At 48.0% G+C, this 13,698-nt stretch overlaps 1 protein-coding gene across 11 annotated transcripts in view; it reads right to left on the reverse strand.

Annotated features, from left to right (window-relative positions):
* The window catches only part of GTDC1 (glycosyltransferase like domain containing 1), a 252,240-nt gene that overhangs the window by 32,858 nt on the left and 205,684 nt on the right, over nucleotides 1–13,698 (reverse strand). For 10 of the 11 annotated variants that reach the window (XM_064154596.1, XM_064154638.1, XM_064154593.1 and 7 more), the window contains one exon: nucleotides 3,937–4,046. The exons of the other annotated variant lie outside the window; for it this stretch is intronic. In XM_064154596.1, the coding sequence (XP_064010666.1) occupies nucleotides 3,937–4,046 (110 nt within the window). The remainder of the gene's footprint in view (nucleotides 1–3,936; nucleotides 4,047–13,698) is intronic. 11 annotated transcript variants of the gene reach the window in all.

Here is a 13,698-nt window from a genome sequence, read left to right on the forward strand (position 1 = left end):
TTGAATGTCAGGGATGTAGTCTCAACCACATCTATGGGCAATCTGTTCCAGCACTTCACTACTCATATTAAGAAGAACTTCTTCCTCATATCTAACCTAAATCTACCTTGCTCCAGTTTAAAGTCATACCTCTGGACTTCTTTAGAGCCTAAACCCAAGCTTTAGCACCACTGAAAAGTAAAGGTGTCTTAACTTCCTACTAGATAGGATGGTGAGACTCTGGAATAGGGAGGCTGTGGATGCCTCCTTCCTGGGGATGTTCAAGGCCAGGCTGGATGAGGCCTTGAGCAGCTAAGTCCAGTTGACAGGTGTCCCTGCCCATTGTGGAGAGGTTGGGGGAAGATGAGCTCTGAGATCCCTTCCAACCTGAGCTGTTCTATGATTCTAAGCTCCAGTCTAACCCTGCCCTACCTCTGCTTCAAACCATTCCCCCTTGGCCTGTCTTTAGACAACCTCATGAAAAGTCCCTCTGCAGCCCTCCTGCAGGATCCCTTCAGGTACTGTCAGGCAGCTCTAAGGTCCTCCTGGAGTCTTCTCCAGGCTGAACAACCCCAGCTCCCTCAGCCTGTGCTCATAGCAGAGGTGCTCCAGCCCTTGGATCATTTTGTGACTCCCCCCAACAGCTCTGTGTCCTTCCTATGCTGGGGACACCAGAACTGGAGGCAGTGTTGAAGGTGGCATCCCACCAGAGCAGAGCAAAGGGGCAGAATCCTCTCTCTTGCCCTGCTGCCCAGGCTCCCCTCGACGCAGCCTAGGAGATGATTTATTGAAAACACCCAAAAAGTGCCTGTAGAAAAATCTCTTGAGTGGATTTTCAGTGAAGCCTGTGCAACAGGCTTTATTGGTGCTTGTTAGCAGTGACCTGCATATGTCATTTGTATGAATATGGCCCTATCAGATGCATGGTGATGAGACACATTTCACCACCTTGCCCCTTCTATAGACTCTATTTATCTGCCAGGATGAATGAAGCTGACAAGACAAGAGGTGCAGCATATAGATTTGATATACTGGCATAAATTTAGGATGATCTACATTATTCATAAGCACTGAAGCCACAAATGAGATATGTAACAACATCCAAAATGAGTGTCAATAGAATCTGTTCCCGCAGTGCACCATCATACATCCCTATCTGTCACATATTCCTTAGGAACTTCTCCTTCTAAGAAATCTGCTCTGCTCAGTCTGGAAGGCAACACTGCCTTGGGATCTGCCATGAGACTTGCCTGGAAGAACAGGCTTGCAGGAAGCTGTCTGGAGAGGATGGGACAAAAAACACACAGAAATTCCTGCTCCCAAATTATCACCTCCAAGAGTTTCCTGCTCCCAAATTGTTACCTCTTTTGCCAGTCCAGCTGTGCCACGGTTGGGGACCCAAAAGTTGTATGGATCAGCTCCATTTCCTGGTGTTCTAACAATTGCAAAATTCAAACTGAAGCCACTAAAGTGTCATCAATTCAGCAGGTAACAGGACAGGACTGACAAATAAACTCACCCCAAGTTCATTTCTGTCCATATGGTGTTCAGTTCTGAGCCCCTTGGGTCAAGAAGGACCTCAGGAAACTGTTCGAGAGAGGCCAGCCCAGAGCCCCCAAGCTGCTGCAGGCAGTGAACATCTCCTGTGGTGCCAGGCTGAGGGAGCTGGGGCTGGCAGCTGGCAGCAGAGGAGCAGAGGGATGCAAACTTACCTTTGGGAAACATGGACTATTTGATGCTTGCCCATGATTAGGGTACATTGTAAAGAAATTTAATTCAGTACAAGTGCACCCAGCACAGCATCACAGAATTAACCAGGTTGGAAAAGACCTCTAAGATCATCAAGTCCAATCTATCTCCTAACACCTTTGAATTAACTAACCCATGGCACTAAGTGCCTCACCCAGCCTCCTCTTAAACACCTCCAGGGACAGGGACTCCACCACCTCCCTGGGCAGCCCATTCCAATGCCAATCACTCTCTCTTGTGAAGAATTTCTTCCTAACATCCAGCCTGAACCTGCCCTGGCACAGCTGGAGGCTGCGTCCTCTTGTTCTGTCCCTTGGTGCCTGGCAGAAGAGCCCAACCCCACCTGGCTACAACCTCCTTTCAGGTAGCTGTAGAGAGCAATGAGCCTCCTCTTCTCCAGGATCTGATTATTCTCTTTATTGCCACAATACCTCAGGCACGAAGCTCTGTCTGTGTGCAGAGAACAAAACCTGCTTCTTTTTCAGACGGGAGAAGCTGGTTACAGAGTGGTGGTTGTCAGAAACCAAGAATCAGGAGGAGTGTGCAAAAAAGAGTGGTATAAAAATAATTAAAGATTAATGACCACTTTCATGCCAGACATAAACCAGAAGCTCCTCACAGAAGCCCTCACCCTGCTGTTTAAAAGGGACCTAAGTGTTTTCACCTGCTAAAATATCACGTCTGGATTTCAGATGAGTGACCCTGACCTGAAAGATTTTGTTACCACAGCAATGGAGTTTGAAAGTCTTTGGCTTTAAATGTCTCCATCCTTAGGGTGGCTGCAAGAAAAATGAGCATAGTATAAAAAGGTGGTTTGCTGGAGTTGTGTTTGCAACTGATCTCTCATTTCTTTGAGTGAGCAGAGCTTTGCTTCCAGTGTCTATTTGATGTACTTGAGGCATAGGAGGTTCCGTGTGAACCTGAGGAAGACTTTTTTTCTTCTAAGGGTGACCAAGTGCAAGGTCCTGCAGCTGGGTCAAGGCAATTGGGGGTGCTGGAGGATGAGAAGCTCAACATGAGCCAGCAGTGTGCACTTGCAGCCCAGAAAGCCAACCAGAGCCTGGGCTGCAGCAGGAGAAGTGTGGGTAGCATAGCAAGGGAGGTGATTCTCCCCCTCTGCTCTGCTGAGACTCCACCTGGAGTACTGCATCCAGTTCTGGAGCCCCTGGGACAAGAGGGCTGTGGAGATGCTGGAGAGTGTCCAGAGCAGGGCCAGGAGGATGCTCAGAGGCTGCAGCAGCTCTGCTGTGAGCACAGACTGAAAGAGTTGGGGCTGTGCAGGCTGGAGGAGAGAAGGCTCCCAGGTGACCTTCTTGTGATCTGAAGGGGGCTATAAAAAGGCTGGGGGGACACTTCTTAGGCTCTCAGGGAGTGCCAGGACTGGGGGGAATGGAGCAAAGCTGGAGGTGGGGAGATTCAGAGTGGAGGTGAGGAGGAAGTTGTTGAGCATGAGAGTGGTGAGAGGCTGCAATGGGTTGTCCAGGGAGGTGGTTGAGGCCCCGTCCCTGGAGGTGTTTAAGGCCAGACTGGATGATGCTCTGGGCAGCCTGCTCTAGGGTAGGGTGTCCCTGCCCATGGCAGGGGGGTTGGAACTGGCTGATCCTTGTGGTCCCTTCCAACCCTGACTGATTCTGTGATTCTATGATTCTATTTGATGTACTTGAGGCATAGGAGGATCCATGTGAACCTGAAGAAGAATTTCTTCCCTGTGAGGGTGACAGAGCACTGGAACAGGCTGCCCAGGGAGGTTGTGGAGTCTCCCTTTCTGGAGATATTCAAGAACTGTCTGGATGTGTTCCAGTGTGATCTGCTCTGGGTGATCCTGCTCTGGCAGGGGAGCTGCACCAGATGATCTTTGGAGGTCCCTTCCAGCATTCTGTCCCATCCAGTCACATTCTGTGACTATGATTCTATCTGAAGCATCCAATCACTCTCACCTATCTCTCTGTTTAAACACAGACAGGGGTGCCTCTGAAGCACCAGTCATAAATAATGCCTTGCACTGCCAGGTAAAATCAAAGAGGTTTGGTTTCTTTAACCATCTTCATTTCACAACATATCAAGGTCATTTCTTTTTACCACTGCGAAGGTTTTAAACGCTAACAGAAGCAAACATGAACACAAAAGCTACTTCTGGCTTGGTGTTTGTTTTTTTTTGCAGCAACTTTACAATAAAGGGGAAGGGAAAAAAACAAGGAAGAAATGTACCTGGAATCTCAGTGAAAGTCTCTCCAAGGACAGAGACATGAAAAGGGAGATCTTTTTCTTTCAGCTGCAGCAGGACTTTAAAGAAAGTTTCAGGATCTTTGTCGTGTTCCCTTAAAACAAACAGAACTTATCTCAGCATCGTTGGTGTTTACTTGTGGAATTGTTTTGTTATCAGCACAGCATTTCTTTTCAATTGGCCTTCTGGGGACTAAACATCTTCAGCATATTTTCCCTCTTTGTTTACACTGCGTGGTTGAGCATTTTCCACAAGCCAGCGCTTGGGATCAAAACTCAGCTTCATCAGATTCTCTCAGCAGCACAGCCCCAGCTCCCTCAGGCTCTCCCCTTAACAGAGATGTTGCACTCCCCTCAGCATCTTCGTGGCTCTGTGCTGCACTCTCTCTATGTCCTTCTTGAACAGGGGGGGCCAGAACTGGACACAGTATTCCAGATGCAGCCTCTCTAGGGCAGAGTAGAGGGGCAGGAGAAGCCAAGGGACTGGAAGACAGTAGGGATAGAGTGACACTGAGACCTGTACATGTGTGAAATGTGAATGTAGCCTGAGGTTTAGTCTCCTACTGGAGATGGCTGCAAAGAATGGCTTCTAAGCAAGGGGTCACCGTCTCAAGTTGTGCCAGGGGAGGTCTAGGCTGGATGTTAGGAGGAAGTTCTTGCCAGAGAGAGTGATTGGCATTGGAATGCCAGTCTTCTTCTCTGGAGACTTTTAAGGCCTGTCTGGATGTGTTCCTCTGTGATCTGTGTTAGATAGTATTGTCCTGCTCTGGCAGGAGGGTTGGACTCAATGATCTCCTTGGGTCCCTTCCAACCTCTAATATCCTGTGAGCCTGTGAATGGGCTGCCCAGGGAGGTGATGGAGTTGCCGTCCCTGGAGGTGTTGAAGCCAAGCCTGGCTGGGGCACTTAGTGCCATGGTCTGGTTGATTGGACAGGGCTGGGTGCTAGGTTGGACTGGATGAGCTTGGAGGTCTCTTGTAACCTGCCTTTACTCTCTACCTTTAAAGGGTTTAAAGAGTTCCATGAAACTTAAACTGGAAAGACACCTTAATTGATTTAAACTACCTTTAGAGGCTTTGAAGAGTTCCATGAACACCCTCTCTACCTTTAGAGGGTTTGAAGAGTTCCATGAACACCCTCTCTACCTTTAGAGGCTTTGAAGAGTTCCATGAACACCCTCTCTACCTTTAGAGGGTTTGAAGAGTTCCATGAACACCCTCTCTACCTTTAGAGGGTTTGAAGAGTTCCATGAACACCCTCTCTACCTTTAGAGGCTTTGAAGAGTTCCATGAACACCCTCTCTACCTTTAGAGGCTTTGAAGAGTTCCATGAACACCCTCTCTACCTTTAGAGGCTTTGAAGAGTTCCATGAAAATTAAAACAGAAAGAAAACTTAATTGGTTTAAACTACCTTTAGAGTGTTTAAAGAGTTCCATGAAAGCTCAAATGGAAAGAAACCTTAATTGATTTAAAATTTAAGTCAGAGGTAATGTTTAGAGGCTTGCAGGTGTCTGACACTGAATGTACTGAAGCACAAGGCTGGTTACCTGAAAAGAAAGTGAAAAGCCAATCTGCTAAGCTCTCTTCTTTACCAGCAGAGAATGAAAGGTCCTGAAGACAGACCTGAATTTCCCTGACTTCACTGAGCTGTATTAAAACCAAAACAATTCCCCCACTCCAAGGTGAATATCCCATCTTGCATTTAATTGCTCTGCTTTAAATGATTGCATTTCAGACAGATGTGCACCATATGCCTTTAAAAATATTTGGGTTCTATTTATCGTTTAGAAAATTCCACTGTTTTCCTTCCTGCATTAAGGGTGGGGGAAATCTACACAGCTCAGCTGTCCTGGTGTCTTTCCTCACAGCCTAACGTTCCAGAGTGAAGCTGTAGGCTTGTCACACTGCTGTAGGAAAGATTAATAATGATATCATCCGGGAAATCCGAAGCCAAATGACATCTGCAGCTCTCCATGTGTTAATTTCTCCTTCAGTCAATATTTTTTGGGTTGGGGAATTAAACCAAATTAATCTTATAATTAAGCTGACTTCCCTTGGCTGAGGAATCTTGCACAACTTTTTCAGGACTGGTTGCCTTTTCTTAAAAGAAAAGGTAGACAATCATGACTTTAAGTAGAGTCCTCCATCCCTCAGATTTGTTTTGCTCCCAAAACCAAGGAGGAATGCAACAGCATAAGCTTGGTAATTTGTTTCACATCTGTGAACCAGGAGTTCTCATGGTGGTTCCAGAAACTGAAGTGGATACGAGCAGTGGCTTACAGGGAGAATTTCTTCCAGTTGCAAAGATCCCAGGATTGCCTACTGGTTTGATTCCAGCCTCACACTCAAAATAGCCACCTCTCTCTGGTAGGTCTGCAACTACCTGGAGAGGCTGCTGCTGGTCTCTTCCCAGAGAGAGTGATTGGCATTGGAATGGGCTGCCCAGGGAGGTGGTGGAGTCACCGTGCCTGGAGGTGTTGAAGCCAAGCCTGGCTGGGGCACTTAGTGCCATGGTCTGGTTGATTGGCCAGGGCTGGGTGCTAGGTTGGGCTGGCTGAGCTTGGAGGTCTCTTCCAACCTGCCTGATTCTACGATTCTTCTCACAGGGAATTGTGAGAGGCTGCTGCTGGGCTCTTCTCACAGGGAACTGCAGACAGAACAAGGGGGAATGGCCTCAAGCTGAGGCTAGGGAAGTTCAGACTGGATAGTTGGGAAAAGGTTTTTCGTGGAGAGAGTGGTCAGGGACCGGAATGAGCTGCACAGGGAGGTGGTGGAGTCACCCACCCTGGATGTGTTTAAGGATTGTTTGGATGCAGTGCTCAGGGATATGGTTTAAAGTGAATCTCATTAAGTAGGGTTCTAGGTTGGACTTGGTGATGCTGAGGGGCTTTGCCAACCTGCAGGTTTCTGTGATTCTGGAAGTGGCCTCAAGCTGAGGCTGGGGAGGTTCAGATTGGAGATTAGGAAAAAGTTTTTGATGGAGAGAGTGTTCAGGGAGTGGAATGAGCTGCCCAGGGAGGTGGTGGAGTCACCCACCCCGGATGTGGTTAAGGGTGGTTTGGATGCGGCGCTTAGGGCTATGGTTTAGGTGAATCTTGTAGAGCAGGGCTGTGGGTTGGGCTTGGTGAGGGGCCTGAGGGGCTTTGCCAGCCTGGGTGTTTCTGTGATTCTGTAACTATGTGCAGAACCATGCTGCTGGGGGTTTAGCTCCCTCCAAATGCTCAGCTGAAAGAACTGAAATGGGATTGCAGTCGAGGATCCCGACTTGGCTGGGAGGGAACCTCTCTAATGTGCAAGGTTGCGAGAAAAACAGCTTTGGTGCTGGGAGTTGGTGTGATTCAACAGAAAGCATTTTGCTAGCCTCAGTTTCCCCTAGGCAGGCTTTTGTGGGTGCTCTATGAGCGATCCCCATGAGCCCTCCTTGCATCTGAGGCTGAGCTGTTCACAGCTCATGCCGAGGTGGACCAAGACATCCCCATGCACATAGCAGGCAGCCTTGACAGACAGAGCCACAAGGCTTCCAAGGATCGTTCCAAGCTCTTCACAGCCCTGCTATCAGCTTTGCAGTCACAAAAAGTCCTTCCAGCAAAGGATATGCTTTCCCTCTTCCTTTCCAGAAGAGACCAGGGGTCCCAGAGGCAGCCAAAAGTGGAGGATGCTGTTGGAGCCACATTGTCAAGGAGCTGGCAGGAGAACACGGAGCCTTGCAGCTCGCTGAAGCCACATAAGCTGCACATATTTAGGAAAACTGATAGGAATTGGAAGTTGCAGCTTTGTTTAATAGGTGGGGAAGAACAGAAGGAAACTTTGGCACCCAGAAGGAATGTTGAAAGGGGAAGCGTTTCCTCGGCACTGGAGCCTCTCTGATGGGTTTTCTGCTGTAGGTGATCCTCCCTTCCACAGCCCTTTCTCCAATAGTTTGCCTTTTTTTCCCCCAGTGATGCTCAGAGATTTTCATGCCACATTTGGTGAAGCTTGTAGCTTTGCTGTTTGGGAGGTCATCCCATTTCACTTACCTACTCCTGTGACTTTGCCACCCCACAGCCACCTTTATTTTTAGCTAAGAGCTACAGGGAGAGCTTCCAGTGCCTGCACCTAGAGGCTGCAATGCATTTGGGAAGGTAAAGTTGCTCCTGCTAGAAAGCAATAAATAGTCCCAGACCACTTCTTTGCTGCCACCCAACAAAAAAAAAAAAAGGAGGGGGGGAGGGAAAAAAAAATTCAAAGAGGGAAGAAGAGAGCTCTGCTTCTTGGCTGACATGGAGAAAATTCATACACAATCCAGTCTGCCTTACTCAGCAACAACTGCTAAACACACCAGATTGTCATAGCAGTGATGGTGGAAAAAGCTGAACACAATATGGAATGTCTGTTCTGCAAAGATCTGCTCAAAATGACGTGCACTTTTGGCTGCATCTGTTGCATTTCTGGAGCTTTATTAAACAGTATTAATTATATATACTCCATTTCCTTAAGAAGAGCTGCAGAACATTATGAGAGCTTGATATTAAAGTGGAAACTTTTCAGATGTTATGCTTGGGGGGGTGTGTGTGTGGGGAGGGGAAATAATAAGCTAATGTGATCCTAGGCTCTGCCTTTGTTGTTTAGTTGAGGTATTTGAAATGGTCTTTTATTTTCACTTGATTTGATATGCATCTGGTAAAAGGAAAAGAAGAACTGGGTATGGTATGAAGATGCTCTAAATTTCATTTTAAGAACATAAAAACATCAGAATGACCAAATTCCAGCTGTAAATGTCATAAACATAAACAATTGTAAATGTCATAAACAGAGAGAGTGATTGGCATTGGAATGGGCTGCCCAGGGAGGTGGTGGAGTCGCTGTCCCTGGAGGTGTTGAAGCAAAGCCTGGATGGGGCACTTAGTGCCATGGTCTGGTTGATTGTCCAGGGCTGGGTGCTAGGTTGGACTGGATGAGCTTGGAGGTCTCTTCCAACCTGGTTGATTCCATGAATCTATGAAACCAGCCACAGGCACCATAGCTACATTGGGGTCTGAGAGCGCTGCCATTCAACCTCCACGTTTATATACTGCACATGAAATCACAGAATCACAGCATGGGTTAGGCTGGAAGGGACCTCAAAGCTCAGCCAGTTCCAACCCCCTGCCATAGCCAGGGACACCTCTCACTAGAACAGATTGCTCAAGGCCTCATCCAACCTGGTCCTGAACACCTCCAGGGAGGTTGTGGAGGACAGAAGCACAGAATGTGATCAAAGATCACATTGCTCCACAACCTCCCTGGGCAACCTGTGCCAGTGTCTCACCACCCTCACTGCAAAGAACCCTTTCCTAACATCCAGTTTCAGTCTCCCCTCTGCCAGTTCAAACCCATTCCTCCTCATCCTGTCATTACCAGACCTTGTCAATAGTCCCTCCCCAGCCCTCCTGTAGCCCCCTTCAGATCCTGGAAGGCCACTCCAAGGTCTCCTGGAAGCCTTCTCTTCTCCAGGCTGCAGAGCCCCAACTCTCTCTGCCTGGCCTCATAGCAGAGCTGCTGCAGCCCTCTCAGCATCTTGGTGGCCTCCTCTGGACTGGCTCCAACACTTCCATGTCCTGCTTGTGCTGGGGGCTCCAGAACTGAAATGATTCTACCCAACTGTTATTTTTATTTTTGAGTCTCAAACACTTTTTGATTTAAGAGGGACATTTGAAGTCTCTCTCTTAAGAACTGCCTGAGGTTTAGTTCTTAACCTAAAGAACTAAACCTCTTCCCATACCCCAGGGTATTGGAAGGCAGCCCAGGGTTCAGCCTGATTTACTGACTTCCCTTTGGAATCTGAAACAAAACTTTGAAGAGTGTCCTTGAAACAGGGGATTGGGAGAATGGTGGCATCTGCACTGAACCTCCATTATCCCTGCCTTAGATTTTCTCTTCACAAAATGGGTGTGACAGCATTATTTCTTCACCACAGAAGGATGCTGTCAGGACTAATTGATGACTTGACAATCCCTCTTTTCAGCCTAGAATGACTTTAAAAAGCAACTTTGCAGCACTACCATGGTGCTCCTCCACACAACCCATGGCAGTATGCTTCAAAACACCCTTCTGCTCTTCAGGAATTTGGTGGACTTCAGCCTGAGCCCTTTGCTTCCACTGGGAAAAGAGTGCATAGAGACCAGCAGAACTGGAGTCACTGCCTGGGGCTGCAGAACACCCAAATCTCAGACCAGTGATGGAAAACACATTTAAAGTACAGAAAAGAAATAGCAAAATGTAGCCCTTTGCATTATTCTGTGCATATTCATCCCTTCAATTTGAGTGAAATTCAGTAGGAGACCCATATGGTCCTCTGTTAAGTGATGCTGAACTTAAGTAGATGTAAACTTCTCATCCATGGTGATAATGGCAGATATTTAGGACGTGGAGGGAGCTACATATATGCAACCAGAGAACAGAAGGGTGGTGGCAAAGAGACAAGGCTGGCTCAAAGAGGCAAAAGAAATGCAATTTATGTGTGAAGAAATCATTAAACTGGAGTTTATGCATGACAATCAGCAACAGGAACCTGCTAAACCAGGGTCAAGCCTTAATAGCTGTAAGAATACGACGTAAAGGCTATGAAATGCTTGTGACAGCAACAGCCCTCTCGTGCCAGCTCCTAAAGGTGCTTCAGATTCTGAAAGGGTTACAAATAAGCCCAGCTAAAAGCAATATTAAAAGGGTTGATCTTAATCTTCTTAGGACATTTAGCAGGGGAGATTTCCAGCAGCAGAGAAGCCCAAATCGTGAGGGCACGCAGCAATAGCTCATGTTTTACAGTGTCTTAAATCCCAGCGCTGCAAACTGGGTTGCATCTCCTTCTGCCTCCCCAGTTCAGGTGGGCAAAGGTGGGAGATGGCCATGCTAAGGCAGGTACCAAATCTTCACAAGTTAAAGCAGCATTTTTGTGCTGGGTTTTTATGTTGTTTAGGACATACAGCAGAAGCCAAAAGACAGATTCCTGTCTACCTGCAATTCTTGCTAGAAAAAGGCTGATAAAATAGGCCACTGAAGCATCTCTCATTATTTATGAAGCTGGGCAGCAGTCGTGGAGACAGAGTAGTGGTGAGCCAAGAGACACCCAGAGAGGAGAGAAAGGGACAGGGAACATCAGCCAGGGAAAGGCACAGCCACAGCACAGCGTGAGGGGCAGAGGTGGGGCTGGGGAGGTCTGTGAGCACAGAATCAACAATTGAAAGGGAAAGACATCAAGTTTTTAAGAGACAGAGCTTGAAGCTTTAGTTTTGGGGAAATGAAATAGGAACGAGTTTGCCAGTAAAAAAGGCAGAGATGGGCAAAACAGAATCAGAGAATCACAGAAACATGCAGGTTGGCAAAGTCCCCCAGGATCACCAAGTCCAACCTAGAGCCCTACTCTACAAGAGTCACCTTCAATCATATCCCCAAGCACCACATCAAAACAACCCTTAAACACATCTAGGGTGGGTGACTCCACCACCCTGGGCACTGAGAGGCTGTGGAGTCTCCTTCTCTGTAGACTTTCAAGGCCTCTCTGGATGTGTTCCTGTGTGATTTGAGCTAGATTGTGTGGTCCTGCTGTGGCAGGGGGGCTGGATTGGAATGGGCTGCCCAGGGAGGTGGTGGAGTTGCCATCCCTGGAGGTGTTCAGGAGGAGACTGGGTGAGGCACTTAGTGCCATGGTCTGGTTGACTGGCTAGGGCTGGGTGCTAGGTTGGACTGGCTGAGCTTGGAGGTCTCTTCCAACCTGCCTGATTCTATGATTCTGTGATTCTATTTCGTTGGGTCCCTTCCAACCCCTAATATCCTGTGAGCCTGTGAACTTAACCATGGCCCTAAATGCCTCATCCAGCCTTTTCTTGAAGACCTCTAGTGATGGAGACTCCACCACCTCCCTGAGCAGCCCATTCCAATGCCAATCACTCTCTCTGGGAAGAGCTTCCTCCAATAAATTGACGAGAAAAAGGAAAAATGAGAGACTTGGGAAAATGAAATCATACAGAAAAATCAGACTCAGAGAGAAGCTGCAGAGGGCATTTGAGTGGTAGAGAAAAGGTCAGAAAACCCCCAGTAAGATATAAATTGGGAAGCAAAAATAAAACTGTGTGGCAACTAAAGAAGGAGAAGCAAAGAGAAGGAAGTCAGCAAAGGCACAGAGCAGTGTCAGCAGGGAAGGGCAGTGTATGGAGCTGGAGAACAAAAGCAGCATGAAGGGGGAGGAAAGGTAGAAAAGCTGTAAAACCCTTTGCAAAAGTCAACAGTTTGGAAAGAATGAAGGTGAGGAAAGGCATGGGCAGGGCTGTGAGGGGAGAGCTGCACCTCTATCACAGCCAGGGCCAGAGCTGGAAGGTGCCTTTCTCCTGGTACTGTTTGGGTGATAACAGAAGGAACCTGAAGTTCTTCACTGTTTTGACTGATATGGTACAGGCTGGGGAGGGTGATGAAGGATGCCACAGCCTGATAAGAGGACTCATATATGACATCAGCCTCCTGTTGAGTCTGTATCTGTGCAGGACATTCAAATGGTGCAGGCTTTGCATGCACACCCTGCTGAATGAAAAATGGGGCTCCACTTCACATCAGATCTAACTTAAAAGATGAAGGATTTGCTTCACTGCATTTACACATAGAAATGTATACATTAGATATACCAAAATGTATGTATTATACATATATATGTAAATATACTACTCACTGTATCACACTTGGATATTTTTACCTTAGACCTTGTTCTCAGCAACATCTGAATACAGGTTTGTTATCATCTAATCGTGTCAGAATGTGGCTGTGTAGTCACAAAAAAATCAGCTTGGCCCTCAGAACACAGAATTCCACAGTTCTGCCCTTTTCCTGACGTGGAGATGGCCCTGCCCAGGTCTCCCCACTGATGAAGTATGGACTCAAAAAAGTTTGTATTTACAAAGCTGTTGTGAGGATTGACATCAATAAATACTTCAGGAGGAGAGTAAGTAAGAGACACATGTGAAAAGCCTGTTCAATACACCAAAGCAAAGCCTCAATATACCAAAGTAAAGCCTTTGACACCGTCTGCCACAAGCAGCTCCTGGCACAGCTGGCAGCTTGTGGCTTGGACAGATTCACTCTAATGTGGGTCAAGTACTGGCTGGAGAGCCAGGCACAGAGAGTGGTAGTGAATGGTGCCACATCCAGCTGGCAGCTGTCACCAGGGGTGTGCCCCAGGGATCAGGGCTGGGCACAGTCCTGTTCAACATCTTTACTGATGATCTGGAGCAGGGGATTGAGTCCAGCATCAGTGAGTTTGCAGATGACACCAAGCTAGGAGCAGGTGTGGAGCTGTTGGAAGGTAGGAGAGCCCTGCAGAGGGACCTGGCCAGGCTGGATGGGTGGGCAGAGGCCAAGGGGATGAGATTGAACAAGGCCAAGTGCAGGGTTCTGCACTTTGGCCACAACAACCCCAAGCAGCACTACAGGCTGGGGACAGAGTGGCTGAGAGCAGCCAGGCAGAGAGGCAGCTGGGGGTGCTGGGAGAGAGGAGCTGAAGAGGATGCAGCAGTGCCCAGGTGGGCAGCAGAGCCAAAGGCATCCTGGGCTGGCTCAGGAGCAGTGTGGCCAGCAGGACAAGGGAGGTTCTTCTGCCCCTGTGCTCAGCACTGCTCAGGCCACCCCTTGAGTGCTGTGTCCAGTTCTGGGCTCCTCACTTCAAGAGAGATGTTGAGGTGCTGGAACATATCCAGAGAAGGGCAACAAGGCTGGGGAGGGGCCTGGAGCACAGCCCTGTGAGGAG

This window comes from Pogoniulus pusillus, chromosome 2, assembly GCF_015220805.1.
Source record: "Pogoniulus pusillus isolate bPogPus1 chromosome 2, bPogPus1.pri, whole genome shotgun sequence".
Classification (NCBI taxonomy): domain Eukaryota; kingdom Metazoa; phylum Chordata; class Aves; order Piciformes; family Lybiidae; genus Pogoniulus; species Pogoniulus pusillus.